Source organism: Balaenoptera physalus, assembly GCF_965194825.1.
Source record: "Balaenoptera physalus genome assembly, chromosome: 6".
NCBI lineage: Eukaryota > Metazoa > Chordata > Mammalia > Artiodactyla > Balaenopteridae > Balaenoptera > Balaenoptera physalus.
In genome coordinates this window covers 3,283,731-3,306,425 of record NC_138885.1, presented here as the reverse complement: position 1 = coordinate 3,306,425, position 22,695 = coordinate 3,283,731, and the positions used below count along the sequence as shown (strand labels likewise).

The 22,695-nt window shown below is 49.5% G+C and overlaps 2 protein-coding genes across 3 annotated transcripts; one reads left to right on the top strand and one right to left on the bottom strand.

Annotated features, from left to right (window-relative positions):
• Positions 1–8,209: 8,209 nt before the first annotated feature.
• VMA22 (vacuolar ATPase assembly factor VMA22) lies at positions 8,210–12,433 on the bottom strand. The gene is made up of 5 exons (XM_082466473.1): positions 12,270–12,433; positions 12,095–12,198; positions 11,925–12,007; positions 11,136–11,267; positions 8,210–9,603 (listed from the first exon to the last, which is right to left on the bottom strand). The coding sequence occupies exons 1-5, from the start codon at positions 12,378–12,380 to the stop codon at positions 9,491–9,493; spliced, it is 543 nt and encodes a 180-aa protein (XP_082322599.1). The 5' UTR covers positions 12,381–12,433; the 3' UTR covers positions 8,210–9,490.
• A 77-nt stretch (positions 12,434–12,510) lies between these two features.
• Positions 12,511–19,366, top strand: IMP4 (IMP U3 small nucleolar ribonucleoprotein 4). 2 transcript variants are annotated; one of them, XM_082466472.1, is made up of 11 exons: positions 12,511–12,640; positions 13,060–13,179; positions 13,325–13,433; positions 15,051–15,134; positions 15,829–15,938; positions 16,016–16,148; positions 16,234–16,388; positions 16,471–16,565; positions 16,685–16,758; positions 16,839–17,000; positions 19,139–19,366. In XM_082466472.1, exons 2-10 carry the CDS (start codon positions 13,177–13,179, stop codon positions 16,949–16,951), a joined length of 876 nt encoding a protein of 291 aa, XP_082322598.1. In that variant the 5' UTR covers positions 12,511–12,640; positions 13,060–13,176; the 3' UTR covers positions 16,952–17,000; positions 19,139–19,366. The 2 variants fall into 2 exon arrangements, with proteins under 2 accessions (XP_082322598.1, XP_082322597.1); XM_082466471.1 differs by having other exon boundaries at positions 12,518–12,885; positions 13,063–13,179.
• The last annotated feature ends 3,329 nt before the right edge of the window (positions 19,367–22,695 follow it).

Here is a 22,695-nt window from a genome sequence, read left to right as displayed (position 1 = left end):
CCCCTTGTGTTTTCATATTCACTTGGAACCCAGGATGGTGACAAGGAACCAGAATGTAGACCAGAAAAAAAAGGAGTGTTATGTACTAAGGAACTGTACTTCACTGTTGCAGCAGTAAAGGGTACTTTTTAAATAAGACTTCAAGTAAGCACCCAAATGTTTCTCGACCACCTCATATATGGGTCAGTGAGGTTGGATTTAAAGTCTAGGTGGACAGTGTTAGCATACCAAGTATCGAAGTGGCTGATGCATGCCTTTGAAAAAAACATAACTATCTGGTTTCTTATTTTGGATCTGTTGACCTTGGACTCATCTCTCACACTTTCATTTACTGGTCTATGAAATGCATTTCAAATGATCTCTTGAGCTGCAGTAATGATACTTAAAGTGTGACACCTCACAAAGTCCTCAGAGACTCATGGAACTGAACAAAGAGAATCACACAGGGTCATTCTCCTTCATGACTAAATTGCCTGCACTTATCACTGCAATTATATGAGTCACATATGAACCATTTTATTCCCCTTAATTTGAAGATGTGGGATGGAGGTCACTTTCAGCACATGGAAACTACATATTTAATGGTAGTTGTAAGAAGTATTCCAAATTTCACGTCAGCCATTGGTCCATTTTGAGCATACGGTTTGCTAGCATTGAGTACTGTGTTCCAGTTCAGCTCAGACTTGCTCCACCCGATGGAAGCCAGCCGGGAAGTCCAGAGGGCAGTAGTCCAGCCTTTCCTGCAAACCCACCATGCAACCCACCCAGACCAGAACCCTGCCCACAGGTGGCCAAGAGAGGAGAGAGGGGGGGAGAGAGAGAGAGGGAGAGAGGGCAGGCTGTGGGGGAGAGAGCAGCTCCCCGAGGGAGGGCAGTCTGCTCCAGCTGGGCCAGGAAGTGCTGCAGCTGCTCCTTGCAAGGTGCCCTGCCAGCCCCACCCGCTGCTCTGTAAGAGCAATATCGATGAGCACGCCAGCGGGGCCTGAGGCTTCAGATAGGTCTTGTGTCCTTGGGACCAAAGGGCACACAAGTTTGTACTATGGGGTCCAGGTGCAAAAGGACAGTCGTCCTCTTGGCTTGTCCCTGCCTTGCCAAGGGAATGTCCTTCCCTTGGGAAAGGGAATGACTGTGCTGGAGTCGGCTGCGGCCTGCAGCCCCGGCCTTGTGAATTTCTCAGAGCTCCCAGTACAGGAAGAACTCAAGGACGTAGGGAGCCGGCTGCCTGCGCGTTAGGGGTCCCCTCGGTCAGCGCCCCCGCCCACCCCATTGCCCTGAGTCTGGGTGGGGCTGTGAGGTTGAGGGGCTGGAATGCTGCCTCCTGCCAGTGTTGCCGCAGGGGGCCGCCGAAGGCCACTGGGATGTAGCGGGCAGGTGGGATTTTAGGATGGGGAGGGCAGTGGCTGGAGGGCGGGGAGGGAGGAGGGACGGGGGTCTTTGGAAAGAGCTGCGGGAGAGGGAGGGGGTGGGAGGCTAAAGCCTTCAGCAGCTGGTGTCCCCAGGAGGTCTGCAAACAAAGTAATAACCAGGTCAGTAACCCTGCTCCTGAGGTCAGGGGAGATGGGGCAGGTTCCACGTGATATGTTCTGACGCCAGGGCCCCAGAAGCCCACGGCCTGCTCTGGCCACTCTGGCTCCCCACGTGGCTCTGGACCAGGCACAGCGAGGTTCCTGCTTGCCAGGTCTGGGCGCACCACTGGCTGGCCCAGGCGCTAGGCCTCGCTTCTGCTGCCCATGCCTCCTACCAGCTGCGTCTGGAAAGTAGGAGGCGGGCCAGCCTGCTGTGTGCCTGAGACCAGGGGCCTCCAGCATTTCAAGGTCCTGGTGTTCTCTGTGCCCTCCCATCACGGGATACTCCGGATCCGGCCCTGCTGGGTTCCGAGAGCTCACGAGGTCCAGCTGCTGGGGCTGAGGGGGTAGGGACTTCAGGGACTTGGGCCCTTGGTCGTACGAGCGTCCGCAGGGCCGTCATGCAGCCCAGCCAGAGCCCTGACAGCCTCTACTGCGGGGCGCCACTTGTCCCAACCCACCTGGAGCCAGCAGGGCCCAGAGGGCACAGCCCAGCTCTAGGGCCCTTCTCCACTTTTCTTTTTCATTCCCTTCTTCTCTTTCCACCAGAACAGGCAGAACTGGATGATGAAGGAATGAGCGACCCCAGACCTTACATAACCTGGGTTACCTTGTCGACCTGTCCTTGCACAGTGTTCTGAGAGGCTGTTCTTCAAGAACCTTCTCTGCCTGAACTCTCACTCCCCCTCGAGGCTTACTGAAACCTAAGGAGCTCTGTGAGCTCTGTCCAGTCCAGGCCTTTCTCTTGCTCTGGAAGCCTGTTTAGCACTTGGTCATTTTCTAGTTGTTCTATGAGTATTTGGCTGGTCTCTCCAGTAATGAAGTAGGACTCTCAGATGCAGGGACCCCTGGGTCATGCTGGCCCAAAATACGCCTCCACCCCAAACTGCTCACTCTCTCCAAACACATTCAGAACTTTCTTTTTTAACCATATTTCTGATGGGTAGAAATGAAAGTGAAAAGTTATTTCTGGGTAAGCAAGATATAGATGTACCTTAAAAAAAAATTTTCCCCCCAGCTGGGTCCAAATTCTACTTTAGAAATTTCAGAGGCTAGTAGAAAACAGGGAGAAAAAGTTTTGAATTTTGAAAAAAATTGGAAACAAGAGTTTCCAGATGCTGGACCAGGGTCTGGTAAGGATTTTGAGGTGCCAAGGGCCACCGCCCAGGAGTTTGCTATGCCTCTATAGAGGATCCAGCTAACTTCACTGCCCACTTAATCTCATTCTCTTGGGCCCGGCACACATTCTCTAGGAGCGTAGGCTGGGCTGAAAGTTCTGGCCCACCCAGAGCAGCGCCAAACCTCCACAGAAGACAAGCCCACCAATTCTGGGGACCGGTCCTGAAGATTTCCTGCTAATTATTAAAAAAATTAACATTGAGAGGGGGGCCAAAATGATTTCCTTCCTTTTAATTTAACTGGAATCACAGGCTGTTAGAGCTAGAAAGATCATTAGGGTCCTGGCATCTGTCCTTTCCACTCAAGCAAAGACCCAAGCTGAGGGGACTGAACATAGGCAAAACACTCTTTGACATAAATCATACCAACGTTTTCTTAGGTCAGTCTATGAAGGCAATAGAAATAAAAGCAGAAATAAACAAATGGGACCTAATCAAACTTATAAGTTTTTGCACAGCAAAGGAAACCATAAACAAAATGAAAAGACAACCTACAGATTGGGAGAAAAATATTTGCAAACGATGTGACTGACAAGGACTTAATTTCCAAAATATACAAACAGCTCATACAACTCAATAACAAAAAACCAAACAACTCAATCAAAAAATGGGCAGAAGACCTAACTAGACATTTCTCCAAATAAGACATACAGATGGCCAACAGGCACATGAAAAGATGCTCAACGTCGCTAATTATTAGAGACATGCAAATCAAAACTACCATGAGGTACCACCTCACACTGGTCAGCATGGCCATCACTAAAAAGTCTACAAATAACAAATGCTGGAGAGGGTGTTGGAGAAAAGTGAACCCTCCTGCACTGTTGGTGGGAATGTAAACTGGTGCAGCCACTATGGAAAACAGTATGGAGGTTCCTCAAAAAACTAAAAATAGAGTTACCATGTGATCCAGCAATCCCACTCCTGGGCATATATCTGGACAAAACTCTAATTTGAAAAGATACATGCACCCCTATGTTCATAGCAGCACTATTTACAATAGCCAAGACATGGAAACAACCTAAACGTCCATTGACAGATGAATGGATAAAGAAGATGTGGCACACACACACACACACACACACACACAATGGAATACTACTCAGCCATAAAAAAGAATGAAATAAGGCCATTTGCAGCAACATGGATGGACACAGAGATTGTCATACTAAGTGAAGTAAGTCAGAAAGAGAAAGACAAATACCATGTGATATCACTTATATGTGGAATCTAAAATATGACATAAATGAACTTGTCTACAAAACAGAAATAGACTCAGAACAGACTTATGGTTGCCAAGCGGAAGGGGGGTGGGGGAGGGATGGATTGGGAGTTTGGGATTAGCAGATGCAAACTATTATAATATATATATGTATAACTAGGGACTTCCCTGGTGGTCTAATGGCTAAGACTCTGTACTCCCAATGTAGGGGGCCCAGGTTCAATCCCTAATCAGGGAACTAGATCCTACCTACCGCAACTAAGAGTTAGCATGCCACAGCTAAATATCCTGCACGCCAGAATGAAGATCCCGCGTGCCGCAACTAAAACCTCACAAGGCCAAATAAAATATAAATAAATATTTAAAAATATTTATACATATATGTATAACTGAATCACTTTGCTGTACGCCAGAAACTAACTTTTTTTTTTTTTTTTTTTTGCTTTGGTCTGAAGCAGCTCCAGGGACAACATTCAGCCTCTTGCACCGAGTGGTCAAACAGCTGCAGGTTATTACAGGAGCTGGAGAACATTCAGTATTTATTAATTAATTTATTTATTTTTGGCTGTGTTGGGTCTTCGTTTCTGTGCGAAGGCTTTCTCTAGTTGCGGCGAGCGGGGGCCACTCTTCATCACGGTGCACGGGCCTCTCACTATCGCGGCCTCTCACTATCGCGGCCTCTCTTGTTGGGAGCACAGGCTCCAGATGCGCAGGCTCAGTAGTTGTGGCTCACGGGCCCAGCTGCTCCGCGGCATGTGGGATCTTCCCAGACCAGGGCTCGACCCCATGTCCCCTGCATTGGCAGGCAGACTCTCAACCACTGCGCCACCAGGGAAGCCCCAAATCAACTATATTTCAATAAATTTTTTAAAAGAGAAAAAAATGGTTATGATGGTAAATTTTATGAAGTATATTCTATCACAATAAAAAAATTTTTTTAAAGATTTCATTTCAAATTCTGGAAGGGCAAATACCCTACTGGGCAACACTTGGGGGTGTCATTGTAGCTGGGATGCCCTCACACTGACCCCATGAATGGCTTGAGACAGAGTAGTCTCAGAGTAGTCCCTTGCCATCATGTGGAATAAGCCAAAGAAACCAACTCTGTTACAGAATATTATGACTCTGATGGCCCCACCACTTCTCAGTGTTGCCCAGTGGGCTGCTCAGATCCATCCCATGGCACTTGGAAAGAGTTACCCCTCACTCTCCTTGGAGGAGCCTTTCAACTGTCACAAGTAGCCAATTAATTTGAACTACCCCCGGGTACTCTGTCCTGGACACTTGACACCTTGACTCAGATAGGAACTAGGGGAGGACTTTGTTCACAAGTTCCAAAATTTATGAACGGGATTCACAGCAACATCTGGTAGAGGCAACAAAAAGCAGTTTTGGCTACAGCAACAACATGCCAGCCAGCAGCGTGCCTGCTGCTGCCATCTGGAAGACCTGTTAGAAAATCAAGAGCAGTCATTCGGTCTGAGATCAAACCATTCTGCTTGCCGGACCAATTGTTTCAATGTTTTATTATTATTACTTAGGTATTGTAAGGCCAACAGATTAGGAGACAATTGCCACTGAAAACAGTTTATTGCAACATTCCCAAGAGAGGGAGTAGGGACGCATGTGGAGGCATGGGACACAGAGACTGACCAAGGGGAAGTCAAGAGGCAGAGGCAGGGCAACGGGAGTTAGGATTGGCTTGTCTGAATAATTTCAGGGGCTCAAGGGCATAGAAACGGTCCCTGTTTTATCATCTGTCTTTTAAATTTTTGTTAAGAGCTACGCATGATGTATCGGGTAGAAAGAACTGAGGTAAATAGGCTTTTAGTGTGAGCTTTTGTATTTTTCTGGCTAGGAACCAGGCTGTATTTATTGTTTGCTCTAGTTGTAGGTGTCAGAGGCTAAAATTTCCTCCGGTGTTCTTATTTTTCTATCTTGTGCTGTCTTTGGCTTTCCCATTAGACCTCTTACACAGATTCTGAGCCTAGCAGTTCCTTCAGCTATAGTCCCCTATTATTGTAACACAGGAGCTTTAGTTATGTGGTGGTAAGACCTGGGCGGAGGGGAAGTGTCTAGAATCCTATGGCTAGGGCTTAGTCTTTTCCTGAGCACCAGCCCCTGGCCTGTGACCTTCACAAGTGTTTCTGAGCTTCTGTTCCTCCCTTTATGTGACACAGGATGGCGAGAAAGGGTTGGAGCTCCGTATCTCCCTTCCCCCAGGTTGGGTATGCTCTGTAACAGTTTCCCTGAGGATGGGCCTTTGTTAGGGAGGACAGGCTGCGCTGGTTCGTTTCAGAACGGTTCCTTTCTCCCTCCCCTTGCCAGAAGCACCGGGGGCTTCTTCTCCAGTCCTGACCCGGAGCACCTGGTAGGGCTCCTGGAGTAAAACCCACAAGTGTGACACTCAGTGAGCCTCCGAGTTTTCCTACAAGTTGCTGACTCTGGCAGCCGCTTCTGAGCCTGGTGAGGCCTGGCTCTCTGTCCTCACTGTTCTCTCCAGTTTTCGAGGCAGCAGGTGGCCCCGCGACCTCAATTTCCTCATGATCTAAGACGAGTGGCTAAACTGTGGTTTTCTCAGCTTTTTCCTTATTGTGAGGACAGGAATGACTTCCAAGCTCTCTGCATGCCAGATCAGAAACCACTGTAGCCTACTGTAACTTCCACGCTAAAAATTATTATGATTATGGAGATAATCCCCGCCCCCCGCGCAGAAGTGTCAATGAATACACGCGTGCGGTAGTGCGCTCCTGGGGACAGGGCCTCGGGCCTGCGCGTAAGCTCCCTGGATTAACTGATCCGACAGGGTAAAGGGATGGAAAACGGAGGAAGGCGTTTCCTAACTCATGTTTGTGGCTTTGGCTCCCCTTTCGAAGGGAAGTGTGCCCGGGCTGGGGTGCGGGGGGCGTGGCGTGCGGGCGCGGCCCGCAACCCCGCGTTGCCCCCGTGAGAACCCAGGACCCCTAACCACTGGACCACAGGGCAAACGCAGCGGCCGCCGGGCCAAAGAGAGCTAAAACCGTCGGGGAAGGCTCCGATCCCCTCCGCAGCCTGCCCCTCGCCCCTCCGCGAACTCAGCTCCGCAGCGGCCGCCCCACCTTCCCCGCAGGCCCGGGAGCCAGGCTGCGGCAGCGCCGCCCTCGAGGGAGGGGCCGGACCCAGGGCGCCCTTCACGGCGGCGGTCTAATACTCACATACTGGAGTAAACATTTAACCTGTAACTACTACTGTTACTCACACCTGTAGTGGATATGGTACCGCATGTAACTCACTGGTAGAACAACTAGTCAATGACGTGATGAAAATTGACGCTTCCGATTAATACGCTGACGGATGGGGCCCAGAGCTTCCCGGGCCTCAATTTCTCTAGGTTTAAACGGAGAGAGACATTTAATTTGACGTGAGGTGTGCTAGTGGAAAAAAGCCAAACTGTGGCAAGTTTAAAGAGTAAGAAAAAAAAAAAACAAAAAAAAAACAACTCAACATTCCCATACCGGGAGTCGAACCCGGGCCGCCTGGGTGAAAACCAGGAATCCTAACCGCTAGACCATATGGGAACCGTTGAAAGAACCGCTTCCTCGATGCAACATATATTATTTCCGTCAGCTTGTCATCAGCGCCGCCACACCACATCTGCGCACCTCAGGCCTTGCTCCGCTGGTAGAAATCCGTGCTGACTGCGGCTGCGCGAGCCCGCGCTTCACGGACCCGCCCGCCGGCACATCCGGGCCCCTCCCAGGGGCGGGAACTCCTCCTCCCGGAAGTGTTGCCAAGAACAGAAGCGAGGGTGGCTGGGTGCTAGTCGTTGTCACCTTCCGCACTAGCACACCCCGCTGGGATCCTGGCCGCCACCAAAACCCAACTTCAACAGTAAATAACGGAGGGCTATTGCTTGTCCTTCGATGTCAATTGACATGTAAAACAAAAGACACCCCTTCTCCCCCCGCCCCAGGACCGGGTTCCCCGTGAAAATCTTTTCCTCGAAAAGCAAAAATGGGGTGTTATCTTTCACTCATTTTAGCTTGAAGATCTCACAGGTTGGCACTTTGTTGGTAACGGGTTTTGGTCTGAAATTCAACCTTTTGTGTGGGTGGAGGGATGCCCTTTTTTCCTCCGGTCACGGCGTTTCCTTTTCACTGTTTCAATTAGGCTTTTTCACGGACGACTCAAGCTCAACGTAGTTCCCCGCCCCCCCCGGCCGGGCCAAAAAAAAAAATTCCCTCCAACCAGAAAATGTGCGCTACTGCGGTTAAAGTATGTATTAAAGGTTCAAGAATTAAAACAGTGTGGTTCCTGTGTCTGACATTAAGATCAATGAAACAGAATGGAACCGCCAGAATATGGTACGGGTATACAACATTGAGATTAATCGAAAGAAAAAGGTGGCATCACAAATCGGCGATAAGGGTGGTCCCCTGTATGTGGACCTGTGGTAGAAAAGAGGAAGTTGAGTGCAGGACTCACCCTGTACCTCACCTGAAAACACAAAAGTTCTTGAGGAAAACACTGGCGAATTCCCTTACCGTCACATCAACTGCAATCCCAAAGCAAGAAATCATACAACAGCTGATTGATAAATTCAACCGTACTAAGAAAACTAACTTAAAAACACAAGAGCTGAGAGATGCTCATGATAGCTTTCACCCTGCTCTTTGAGCTATTCATTTGGTCTGTGAAGTTTAATGTAATGTATTTTATTTTATAATAAAAAGTTTGTTTTGTTTTTTTTTTAAACCACCATAAGCAAAATTAAAAGACAAACTGGGAAAAAAAATTTACATCTCATATTATGAACAAAAAACTAACATCCACCAAACATAACAATTAGCGCCTAGAAACTGCTAAAAATATCAACAAGCCAGTAGGAATATGAATTGACACAGAGTTCCTGGCCCTTCAACAAATTAAAAGACTCACTCTTGGAAAGATAAAGTCAAGTTTTTAAAAACCTGAATGGTCTCTTGAAAGATTTCCCTTGAAAATCTAGGTCCGATCCTTTTTACTTTCTGGCTTAAAACCTGCCAAGCGCTGCCCATCTACTCGGGTGTATGTGTGTTTTATTGATGAGGAATCATTCTGTCCTGATCTGTTAGCTGTGTACGGTTTTTTCCTCCATCAAAATCACTTTTAAGGATCTAGTGAAACTGAAGCACCTACTTCTTGTCCTTCCCTGCCACTAGCTGTGCAATATTTCATCCTTTAATGAAAAACCACAGCTGATTTATGCATCAGGTTGTTACAGTTGTTCAGTGATATGAACTAACCTAACAGGTTTGTGCCTGCCCCACATGAATATGTCCTGAGACAACAGTAGAAGTGGTTTCATAGTAGTGACTTTCAACATTACTCACTTTATCCCTTCAAACTTCCCCACCTAACCAAGTCGGAAACATGCAGACCAGAGAAGTATTAAGGAGGGAGGAATAGCTGGGGTGAGGGGGCAATCTGTGAAGGAAGAAGGCCTGAGATAATGCAGCCACATCGAAGAACAGCTGTGCTCACTGCCTTGCTTCTGTGGTGGCAGGTCAGGGAGCCCTGGGCTCCAGCTGCTTGAGTTTCTCCTGCAGCCCCTGGAGCTGGCTTCGACCCCAGTCGATGCGGATCTGAAGGCTGGCCATGTCTGCAGCCAGCTGCAGACCTAGAGGAAGAAGAGAGACTGTCACCATGTTATCTGTGGTGACAAATGACTCAGGGGGCTCTGGACATCCCCACGCCTCTCTGGCCTTCACACTCTTCCTAAAACATTCCAGGTATAGCCTTGCATTGGCTCCTCAAGAACCTCACTGGACCCATACCCTCATGTCCTTCAGGTCATTGCTAAAATGTCACCTCCTCAGAATACTTCCTTGACCCCCTTATATCACCCACCAGGAACCAAAAATTCACAGATCATAATATAGTCTCATGCCCTTATTTCCTTCCTTCTTTTCTCCATTATCACAGCCCCTCACTGCTCTTGTCCTCTCTCCTTCTACCTGTTTTCTCTGCCCCCAAGAGTGGTCCACACTCTGGATCCACCTCTACGTTGCTTTCACCTGATGCTTCTCCTGGAACAGCTGCTGTCAAGTCCTCTGGGCCCTCCACACCACCCAGTCCACTGGCCAGTCCTGTCTTCAGCCGAACTGCCTGGCAGCAGAGCTGGCCACACACCTGATCACCTCCCTCCAGGGCACATCTTACCCTCCTGGTGTTGCTCCTGCCTCACTGCTGCTTCTCAGTCTCCTCGACTGGTTTCTTCCCTTCTTACATACTGTCCACATTCCCAGGACCTCTGCTGATCTTATCTCATTTCAACTTTAATGCTGTGTCTGTGTTAGCAACTTGGGAATTTAAAACCAGTGTCATGCAGTGGGCTCCCAAATCTCTCTCTCCAGCCCAGTCCTCTTCCAGACTCCAGATGCATGTGGCCAACCATCTGACCAGAATCTCCAGCACACAGTACCAGGAACACACCCCACACCACTCCTGACTTCCCCTCGGCTGCTGCTCTGCAGCCCTCCCACTCCAGGTGAGGGCATCCACCCTTTCAGGCATTCTGGCTAGAAACTGTGGGCTCATCCTTCACTCCTCTCCTTCCCTTACTGCCCAGTTGATCTGTCAGCAAATCCTGTGGCTTTTACTTGAAAAAACGTGCAGCTTCCCACCACTTACCCCATCCTCCACGGCCCGCCCCCCGCCCCCCTCCACTAGACCACTGGCCTCCTCTCTGCCATTCCAGATACAACCTTGCCTCAGAGCTCTGCCCTGGCTGGTCCCTGCACCTAGAACACTGTTCCCCCAGATCACCAAAGCTCTCTCCTTCATCTCTTCAGAGGCCTTTCCAGGCTACCAATCAAAAAACAGCTTCCCCAGCCCACTCCATACTCTACCTTATTTTTTCATAGCAAGTCTCATTACCTGGTATTATATTTAGGGCCTACTTATTTGTTTGCATGTTGTTTTTCTGCCCTCAATAGAATAAACATCCCATGAGGGTGTTTGTCCCTTTTGTTTACTGCCAGCACCTAATATGAACCTGGAACTCTGCCAACAGCGAATAAATGCTTTTTGAAAAAACAGAAAGTGTGCAACAAAAGTCTGCAATGGAGAAAACCTGCAAAGCCCTTTGCAGACTAATCCCAGACCTGGCATTGTGCTCAAGTGCTCCCTGTAGATAGAGGGTCCACTCACCCTCCCGGAAGCTGGCTTGAGCTTGCCGTAGACTGTGAGGAACCAGGATTCCAAACCAGTTCAGAGGGTCCTGGGGAGCTGGGGAGGGGTCTGGCTCCGGGGTCCTCGTGAGACCCTTGCGCCTGCGCAGAACTGTAAAAAGAAAGGCTGGAGGTTGGCGGTCTTGTTACCTGGCCCTTGTTTTCTCAGTAACACAGTGTTAAACTTTACTTGAGCTCATGATCCCAGAAAATACTGATGGTTGGAAAATCCTCTCAACCTTTTATGTTCTGGAAAACAGCTTACTACAAAGAACCACCCTTCCCCTTGTGGTTCATGTGAATCTGTCCACTCTTTCTCTTGACTATTGCAAAACCAGCAAATGACCCCCCTTGTTTACCCGTGAAAAAGCCACACAATGACTTTTCCCATTTCGCCTGAACATGCTGAAAGGCCAGACAGACCCTTCAACTCCCCGTTCTTTGTCTCACGAATGATTAACTGAGATTAGAAACTTGTCCCCCTGAAACTAGCTAGACACAGAAATAAATATCTTCTGCGCAGCTGAGACTTCCTCTGATTGCAAAGCAATCCCAACTGTAAAGGACCTCACCTATAACTTTCTCTCTCTCTCTGTAAAAGTCTAAGGCAAAAAACCACTCTGCTGAGACATTCTACATTCTGATCTTCAGACCTGCGGTGCTCTCTCTACCGCAACAGCCTAAATAAAATCATCTCCTCCGTTGTCCCGTGCATTTTGTCTTTGACATCGGAAGGGGCCCTACGGGAAGAAGGGGCGGGGGGACTCACCTGCCTCGCGGGGTCCCAACTCCTCTGGAATCTGGGTGCCGGCTCTCACCATCCAGAACTTCTGGAGTCCGTCCTGGGCCTCGCTAAAGAACGAGAAGGGAGGCTGGACCTTTGGCGGCCCCGACCTGGCCCCTGCCTGCCCACACGCTGCAGCGTGAAAGGGACCTCACCTGGTGCAGACGCGGACCTGGGGCTCCATGCGGGAGGCATACTGCAGAGGCCCCACCGACTTCGCACCCATGGCGTAGCGAGCTTTGGAGAGTGAGAGCCAGCCCTGGGAAGAGAGAGGAGAGCGGTGAAACTCCGTAACCTTCGCGTGCCAGCCCTCCCGCCCCAGGCTCCCACCTCCTCCACCCGGGCGTTCAGCGCCGCCCGCTTCCCCTCCAGTTCCTCCAGGTCCCCGAGCAGCTGCAGGAGAAGAGAGTCCAGCTCGGCTCGCGGATTCCGCGCCGCCATGGGTCCGCACACAGTCAGTAGCCGGCTCCCCAGGTCGCCCAATCAGCGTCCGCCGTGCCAGAAGGACAGCCAATAGGCGCGCGAGGTCCGTCCCCGAGGGGGCGTTCCCAGCCTTGGGACGAGACGCCCACTGGGTGGAGGCAACTCGCTTAGCTCCTTTAAGGATAAGCATCTTCAGAGCAGCGGTCCGAGGAGGTGATTAGCGCCTCGTCACGCGAGCACCGGAAGGGGACCAGCCACCCGGACAGTCGGCGAGATCTGTGGGTGTCTCCGAATCGCTTTTGGAATCGGCCGTTTTTTAAAGTACGGCTGTCGCAGTGGCGATGGAAGGAGGCATAGCCGTTCGGCAACCATTTTAAGGGAGGAGCGGCTTTAAATTTAATTCTAGAACCGGCCGCTAGGCGATCATCCGGTCAATCGCTGTGCAGCTTTTACAGTTGCTGCACTATTTCGAGCCTACAGTTATGATTATTTTAGCTTCTAATTGGGCATCCCGCTCCGCACGGTAGGTAGTGAAGCCACGGCCGACGCCTTTATTAACGGCCGTTCTAAGCTACGTGACAGCACCTTGACCACCACCACCCCCCTCCGCCTAGTAGTTGCTCCAGCTTCGGGCTGGCCAATCGCCTTGCGACTCCCAGCCACCGTTCGCCATTTTAACTTTGGGCATTCTCGGCAGCAGCAGAATCTAGTGAGGCCTCTAGCGGCCTTCTCGGTTGAGGGCGGAAGCGACGACTGCGTGGTACCGGCGGCGCCAGAAGAGAACTCCTGGACCCACGTGGAAGTTGTGCCCAGGATGGTAGGAGGGATGTTTAAGCTCCTGTTTTGGAGGTCGGGGGCTCGCGGACGCTGGGGATGTGACCCGTGGGCTCGGGGCGGGTGTTTCCTGTGCCCGGCCTTGCGCGGCGAAAAAGGGTTGTCTGAGCGGGTCTGCTGTTTCCCAGCTGCGCCGCGAGGCCCGCCTTCGTCGCGAGTACCTGTATCGCAAGGCCTGTGAGGAAGCTCGGCGAACGGCCCAGGAGAGGAAGGACAAGGTTCGGCGTGCGCTCGAGGGTACGTCTGTCCCCGCCCCCCAGTCACTGTAAAGACCCTTGGGCTTTCCTGTTAAAACCCAACGGGAAAAAGGCCAGTGGTGTCAAACGCGTTTAATTAGCATTTACTTGTGTTAGTGTGGTGAGTATCTTTTCAGGTATTTACTGGTCATTTTCCTTTCCGGTTGGATCTTCCTGATGGGTTGCAAATGTCGCTTTCATGATGGTGTGAATTACTTGTCATTTATGCTGCAGTATCCAGATTTTACAACTTGCGTAGTGATTTTATTTACAGTGTCTAGGTCTTCCCAAATTTAAACATTTCACGTGGTTCTATATTTCCCCTCTGTCGTTTTTATTCTTGCTACTTTTTTCACTACAAGGTAACAAGAATATCTTATTGTCTTTTGGTGCTGTTATGAGTCCCTTGTATTTTAAAACTGTTAACTCGTGTAGAACTTAATTTTATTTGCGTTGTAAATTAGGAATTTAGCTTTGCAGTATTTTCCCCGCTTTCCATTTGCCGTTCTAATGAAGAGCCTGTCACACATGCCAGATTGGAAATGCCGTATTTATCCGTATTTTGTTGGTTCTCATGTTGGTGGAGCTCTGTTTCCTATCTGATAGTACATCAACTCCATATCTCTATTTTAGATTCACTTTGATTTTCTTAGGTTTTAGACATATAAAGTATATGAGGTATGTGTATGTAATACTTATGTCAAGCATAAAGTTAAACACCTCTGACCTATCTGCCCATGTTAAGAAATGAAAAATGATCAATATATTTAAATTCAGATATATTTCCCCCAACTTAGGTAAACACGGTATTGAATATTGATTAAAAATGAACCATTTCCTTGCTGTTCTTTTTGAGGATTATCATGCTTGTTTGTATTCTTAAATCATATTGGTCGATTTTTAGTTGTAAAGGTAGTATTAGGTTGCGTGTATTCTTTTGCAGCTTTCTGTTTTGGTTCAGTGTTGTTTCTAAGATCCATTGAGTGTAGGTGGGGCTCCTGCAGGTTAATATTCCACAGGGTCTTCATGCATTTCCCTGTGGGTGGTGTGGAGCTTATTTTTAGTTTGGGGCAGGCCTGCTGCTGTGAACATTCTCTTCCATGTGCAAGAGTTTGTCCAGGGCATGTTGGAGGGACCTGCTGGGTTCAAGGGCATGCTCCAAAGTGGGCATGCCCACAGCCTAGCCCCTCTGCCAAGTCCAGCGTTAGGTCACAGAGGAAACCTCTGACCCAGAGCATCATGATTAATGATTTTATTGTCAGAAGGTTTCAGGGTTTCTGGTCCACCTTTGTATAGAAAGAACAGTTTCCATTTATTCTTTAAAAATTAATTGTTAATTTTTTTCTAACTACAAAGGGAGTGCATACTTGTGATTAAATATTTTAGAAACCCTTCAAGTCTTGAGAATCAGGAACCATAGTAAATGAAATCTCCTATAACCAGTTAGCAGGTTGGCATGTAGCCAAAAACAGTTTCATCCCTCTCCCCCCCCGTTACGTATCACCTCTCTGCTCAGAAGGGAGTAAAAGGGGTATTTTTCCATCAAGTTTGTTCAGTGTTGTATAAACTGAAGGCTCCATGCATGTGTCTCACTAGCCCCTCTGTCTTCCCTCTGCAGAGAACCGCCTGATTCCCACCGAGTTACGCAGGGAGGCTCTGGCCTTACAGGGTTCCCTGGAGTTTGACGATGCCGGCGGTGAAGGTGACCTTCCCTGACCCTGTGGGCCAGCCTCACTCCCTGCAGTTGAGCCCACTGGCTTCCATGTCATTCCTCAGACACCTTGAAGAAAGGTTGTGCGGCTCCCACTCCTGAAACTGTCCCCCAGGTGCCCTCGTGGCTCTGTACAGATGACACCTCAGGGGACCTCTCCCTGAGTGCTCCCAATTCCATTTACATGACACAGTATTACCCCACTTTCTGCTTTGCTTTGTCTGTTGGTTGTCCCCCTTACTAGAACAGTGGGCTCTGCTGGGGCAGAGCAGTGTCCATTTTGTTCACTGCTGTGTCCTCAGCTACCAGCACTTCATTGGCACTCAGATGTCTCATTCACTGCATTATTCAACAAATATGAAAGGAATCACAAACATAAATATTTGTTATGAGGGAATGGAGCCTGATACCTTTGGCCTTAACAGAATCTGGACTTGTGCTAACATGGTAGCTACTAGCTCCATGTGATTACTACCGCTTAAATGAACTAAAATTAAATATAAAGATTCAGTTCCTCGGTCACACTTGTGTTTGTAGCCAGTGTGGCTGGGGGCCACCCCGTTGGCACAGAGCAGGTAGAGAGCCTTTCGTCAGACAGTGCTGTTCTAGGTGGATTTGGCCACCCCAAGTTAGCACTTCACTTCTCTAGACACTGTCACGTTCTTGCCCCTCATGCTCCTAACAGGTGTGACCAACCACATGGATGATGAGTATCGATGGGCAGGGGTTGAGGATCCCAAGGTCATGATCACTACTTCCCGAGATCCCAGTTCCCGCCTCAAGATGTTTGCAAAGGTACCAGTCGATGGGGTTAGCGGGAGATGCTCAGGCCCCAGGAGCCCCAGTCCTAACCAGAGGGAGTTCATATGCAGGAGCTAAAGTTGGTGTTCCCAGGCGCCCAGCGCATGAACCGTGGCCGGCATGAGGTAGGGGCGCTGGTGCGAGCCTGCAAAGCCAACGGGGTCACTGACCTGCTGGTTGTCCACGAGCATCGAGGCACACCTGGTAAGACTGAAGGGAGGGAGCAGGGTGCTGCCATGATGGCTGGCTGGGAGCAGAGGGTCTCTGACGGCTTACTTGGCCCCGCCAGTGGGGCTCATTGTCAGCCACCTGCCCTTTGGCCCAACCGCGTACTTCACACTGTGCAACGTGGTCATGCGGCATGACATCCCCGACCTGGGCACAGCGTCGGAGGCCAAGCCTCATCTGATTATGCATGGCTTCTCCTCCCGCCTGGGTAAGCGGGTGAGTCTGAGGCCGTGGGGTGAGGGCTGGGGGCCTGGAGTGCCAGGCTGGGCATTTTCCACTTTTCTTCCTTCTGCCCCAGGTCTCCGACATACTCCGCTACCTGTTCCCTGTGCCCAAAGATGACAGCCGCCGGGTCATCACCTTCGCCAACCAGCACGACTACATCTCCTTCCGGTGGGTCAGTGGGCTGGGCCCGAGTGGTGTCCTGACCTTTGCGTCCCTGTGCTGTTTGTTGTTGACCCCGAAGCTGCTCCCTGCCTCTCCTCACTCCTGCCCTGCCCCCCTTGCCCCAGGCACCATGTGTACAAGAAGACCAACCACCGCAATGTGGAGCTGACCGAGGTTGGGCCTCGCTTTGAGCTGAAGTGTGAGTTTGGGGCTTTATACCACATCTGGTGGGGGGCATGCTGGCTGTGTAAGTGACCATATCTCATCCCCCTCCACCAGTGTACATGATCCGTCTGGGCACGCTGGAACAGGAGGCCACAGCAGACGTGGAGTGGCGCTGGCACCCCTACACCAACACTGCACACAAGAGGGTCTTCCTGAGTGCTGAGTGAGCCCACTCACCAGTCAGGATGTGGACCTGGACCCGGGAGCTGGGGAGAGGTCAGAATAAAGTCTGTTTGCCACAGCACCCTGCTAGCCTCTGAGTGGCCAGGACAGGGCTGTCAGGCTGAGCGTGAAGGATGTGGGGTCTCCTCAGCTGGGGACCTGATAGCTCTGGGACATTCTCAGGCCTGGTGGTGACATCATGTCTAGGACAAGGCAGGCCTGATGTGCTGGCTTGTCCCTGGGCCACAGAGGGTTTGGTGCTACCCTGGGAGATTTGGTGCTGCTCTCTGTCACTCAGGAGTCGGGGCCCTGTGACTTCATCATCTGGGAGTGGGGATAATAATGTGAGCACGGAAGTCTCACTTAGAGCAGGGCTTGGCGCTGGGGCCAGCTCTCAGCCAGGGACAGGCAGAAAATAAACAAGAGGCAAACCATTTATTCACTTCATTGTGGCCTCCTTTGAGTGTAATTAAAGTTCCTCAGAGAACCCAGTGCACTTGGACTCACCAGCAGTGGAAAGCTTTATAATGACCATCTTTCCCTTTAGGGATCTCCTTAGGCTCTCCCTGGATTACCGAGAATATTTCTAGGTTATCTAGGATGTCTGGTATGTGTGGATTCACCACTCTTTGATGGTCGCACACTCAAGTTGTTTCCTGTTTTTACTACCACAAACATTGCTTCAGGAACATTGAACATACCTCTGTGCATATTTATGCGAGTATATCTGATGAGTAAACTACTGCAAGTGGAATTGTGTCTTGAAAATGATTATAGATGCTGCAGAATTGTCCTCCAAGAGGCTGTCTCTCCCAGCCACTATCAGCAGATCTGAGTGTTTCCTGTGTCCTTGTCGGCACTGTGGACTGTCAGACTTTGCATCTTGCCCAAGCCGTAGGTGCAAAATGGGTCCTCAGTTGAATTTGCATTTCTTTAATTATGACAGAGGTTATGCATCTTCAAATACTCATTGGCTATTACTGTATGTGTATTCTCTGTGACCTGTTAGCTCTTTATAGAAACAGTTGTTCACCTCTATGTTGATTGATTAAGTCTTTTAATTGTGGAGAATTCCAAACATAAGAGCTGAGAGGACTGTACAGTGAGTCCATGAACCCACCTCAATGTTGACCAGTCTGGTTTCCTTCATAGCCCCACCCACTCCCTTTATCCACTCCATTCGTTTATTTTGAAGCAAATCCCATACACCATATCATTTCATCCATAAATATTTCCATATATCTCTGAAAGATAAGACTCAACAGGAATAACAATACCACTGTCGCACCTAAAAAATCAACAATTATTCCGAATTCTACATGTTAATGTTCAGTTTTCCCTGATTACGTTATGTTTGTTTGAACTAGGATCCAACTTAGGTCCATTCATTGCAAATGATTGACAAGTCTCTTGTCTTTTTTATTTTATTTGTTTGCTTTTTAAAATTGAACCATCTTTTTCCCTTTATTAATTTATTTAATTTATTATTTTATGGCTGTGTTGGGTCTTCGTTTCTGTGCGAGGGCTTTCTTTAGTTGCAGCAAGTGGGGGCCACTCTTCATCGCAGTGCGCGGGTCTCTCACTATCGTGGCCTCTCTTGTTGCCGAGCACAGGCTCCAGACGCGCAGGCTCAGTGGTTGTAGCTCACGGGCCTAGTTGCTCCGCGGCATGTGGGATCTTCCCAGACCAGGGCTCGAACCCGTGTCCCTGCATTAGCAGGCAGATTCTCAACCACTGCACCACCAGGGAAGCCCCCGCTTGTCTTTTTTAAAACAGCTTTATTGAGATACAATGCATGTCCCACACAGTTCACCTGTTTAAAGTGTACAATTAAATATTTTTTTATCATATTTACAGGGTTGTACAACCATCACCACAGTCTAATTTTAGAGCATTTTTGTCCCTCCTAAAAGAAACTCCATACTCTTTAGCTGTCACTTCCCATTCCTCTCCAACCATCTCCCAACTCTCAGCCCCCAGCCCCTTGTAGCCACTAATCTACTTTTGGTTTCTATAGACTTGCCTATTCTGGACATTCCGTAGGAACTGTAATAGGGAAGAACCTTTTGTATTCTATTACAAGCTAATCACTAAAGGGATGTTGCCTATAAGCTTGAGTTATACATAATGGCTCATCTCTGGGAACCCTGCTTCCCAGGTAGTGAGCTAAAATACCTTTGTTTAACTCACAGGAAACATCCTGACCAGGTCCGCCTGTAAATGACTGCAGGGAGGAAGAAATTAACACATCCTCTCCAGAGGCTGATGGGAACCAGGAAGTGTTTGATTTTACTTCCTCCTCTTTTAGTATAAAAGGAGCCTGAATTCTAACTCAGGCAAGATGTTTCTTCGGGGCACGAGCCCACCATCTTCTCGGTTTGCTGGCTTTCCAAATAAAGTCTTATTCCTCGTCCCAACAACTCGTCTCTCGATTATTGGCCTGTAGTGCGGCGAGCAGTATGAACTTCGACTCGGTAACGGAACGGAATCATACCATATGTGGTGTTATTTAGCATTGTTTTCAAAATGTATCCATGTTGTAGCATGTGTCAGTACTTCATTCCTTTTTTTATTGCTAAACAGTATTCTATTGCGTGTGTATACCTTATTTATCCATCAGTTTATGAAATTTGGTTTGTTTTTCACTTTTGGACTATTTTGATAATGCTGATATGAGCATGTGTGTATAAGTTCTAAGTCTTTTATCCTATAGAATTCTCTTTTTAATTTTTTTTTCTTTGTAATTTATTCAGTTAGGAAATTGGTTTGTATCGTGGAGTTTCCAGAGTCTGGAACAAAAGCCCTCCCAAAGGCAGTTACCTCCAATCACTGGTGGATGCAAGCTGCCACTTGTAGCTGGAGAGACTGGCATTTTTCCTTTTTTGCCAAATGCCAGACTTGTAGGTGGGCCAACAGGTCAGCCCACACCCAATCCAAAGGTTCTTAACAGAGTGGAGTGGTGGGAGAATTTTTTCAAATTTTTTGTTCCTTTTTGTGGCCTAGCAAAAAAGGAAGTCAGAAGAACTGTTCAATAGGGATGTCAGTAGTCTCAGACTATCTCTCCATAAGCCTTCTAGGTGAGGGTGGTGTCTGCCAGGTTTCTCCACTGTTTAAAAGTTACTATTTCCCCTGTGCAACATCAGCGCAGGCTGGGTTCTTCACAGTGTTGCAAAAGCTTCTCTGAGCACCTTCCAGCACCCTGTCCACTTGGCTCTGTGGGGTGGCCTAGCACTCTGAGCTGGGAAGCAGGTGGCAGACTGGCATGTGGCATGTGGGCGCTGGGGTGCTCAGGATCTTCAGGACAGTGCCAGCTGCTCCCACTGCTTGGGACTGCCGCCAGTAGGGTGCGCAAGAGGGCCAGCAGCAGCAGTGAGTCCCGCTGCGAGAGCACAGCTTGCAGTTCTCTGGGACAACGGAGAGGGGTGAGCCAGGGCTGCTGGAGGAGGTCTTGGGGGTCTTTCCATCCCCTACACCCAGCCTGAGCTGAGCAGAGGGCAAGCCAGGAGAATTTGGATGTTGGAGAGACATGGAGGGATGGTCAGTGTCAGGATGGCGGTCCTGTTAAACAAGAGGAGGGTGTGGAGTAGGAGGTGGATGTGCAGCTAGAAAGACAGACACCCAACCCTGGTGGAAGCATGGCAGGTGGACTAAAGTCTCAGCCACTCTGTTCACAGTCCAGATAGGCAGAAAGATTCCCAAACAGGCAGGCAAACAGACACATAGACCCCTGGCAAGACAGACTTCTAGATAGCGTCCCAGGGAGAGATAGACTACAGCAGGACAGCCAGACAAATGGACAGATTATTGGACACGTGGGAAGGTGCTCAGCCAGGCATCCAGAAAGACCTGTGTCCAGACACGTGGACACCCCTCCCACCCCACTTCCAGCCAACCAAAAGACAGAATTCCTCAAGGATAGACAGAGCCCCACAATTGTACAGAGAGACCGTTAACTCAATGGAGAGACATTCCACTACCCTGTCAACTAGCCAGCCAGACCTTCAGCTTGACAGACTTACTCTTTGCCAGTAAGACAGACCCAGCCTATGAGAAAGGCAGGTAGGTCCTCAGGATAGATGTCCCCTAAGCCAGGGGGACAGATAGACATATACACCCCACCCTGTCAGACAAATAGACCCTCAGCCCCTAGTGGAACAGAAGATCCCAGAGTGCCAGAACCCAGTTGCTGGGTTAGCTGCCCTGCCTCCCAGTCATCTCCATAGGTGATATGGATGGCTCACTGACCCTCAGTGTTGCCTCTGCTCCCCAGGTAGCACTGGTTTCCAGTGATCATTGACATCCAATGACATTCACTACCAGCAGGGTCCATAAAGCCCTTTCTTGATCCCACAGTGGCTGTTCCCCCTTTACTCTGGTATCCACTATACCCAAATGACTGCCATTCGTATCCATGATTACTCAGGGACTCAAACGTCTCTGTGACTCCTCCAGTGGGCCTCCATATTTTCTCAAAGTTCATTGATACTTCTGTATCCTGCCACCCTGAGTCTCCAACAACCCATGACCAAGAAATCTCAGTAATTCCACTGACATTCACTATTGAGCTCTGGTTAGGGGTCCTCAATGAACTTCCCTGACTCTTTTGACCCCTCAATTATTTAGTAAACTAACATTCCAAGTCCCAATGGCTCCTCAGTTACTTTCAGCCTCTCACTGACCTCCCCGTGACTGCCATTGACATCTGACAGTCTCCATGAACATCCAAGGAACTCTCACTGGCCTCCAATGAATTCACTATCAATGTCCATCCTCAGTGATCACTGCTGACCACCTTTGAACTCTCAAAGATGACAGTGATAAACACTGAGTCAACAGTGACACCTACTGATCCCTCAACCAGTGAAACATCCCCACTAACTGGCTTTTTGACCTCTCAGTCACTTAAACTGGGGTCAGCAACCCACAGCCTGCAGGACACACACACACAAATCGTGACACATGAAATTAAAATTTCAAGTCCACAAAGTTTGGGACACAGCCATGCTCATTCCTTTACATGTTGCCTATGGTTGCTTTCACCCTGCATGGCGGAATTGAGTAGCTGGGACAAGGACCAGAGACCCAAGCCCTTTAAGAAACAGTTTGCCTGTTCTTGACTTAACACTGATGAATTAGGTCCACACTCCTCACCCCCAGGGTGAAGGATGGGCTAGCCCATCTACACCGGCCAATCCTTGGCAGGGGCCGTAGGCTCCTCTCTGCTCTCTCGAGCCTCCCCTTGGTGGCCCTGGGAGCTGGGACAGCAGCTGTCCTCCAGCCTTCTCCACATTTTTCTGAAGACAAGAGTGTGGGGACGAAAAAAAATAAGCCCCTTAAAAAGCATTGAGAACACCTTGTCCCTGGAACCCACTCCCAGAGCCTCGATTCTCAGTTTCCCAGAAGGTTTATGCGGGTTGAAATCCTCAAATTAGGACTGGATGCTGGCGCCCCCAGTTCATCCTAGCCCGACCCAGAAAGAGAAGGAACCTCAGGAAATAACACGGATTCAGTCTTTCTCACAGCCCAGGTGCCCAGGTGTCATTTTCCCCCGCGGCTACCTCCCTCGGACCCCGCCGAAGCGCAAAGCGCGGGATGGTCCCCACCCGGGGTCCCCCAGGCAGGAGTTGCGACTCGGTCTCGGCGACCGTCTTTACTCACAGCTGCCACGCCACCCCGGCTCGGATCCGGACACAGCCTAGCTCCCAGAAGACGAGCCGGGGAGACCGGGCGAGGGCGTGCAGCCATCCGC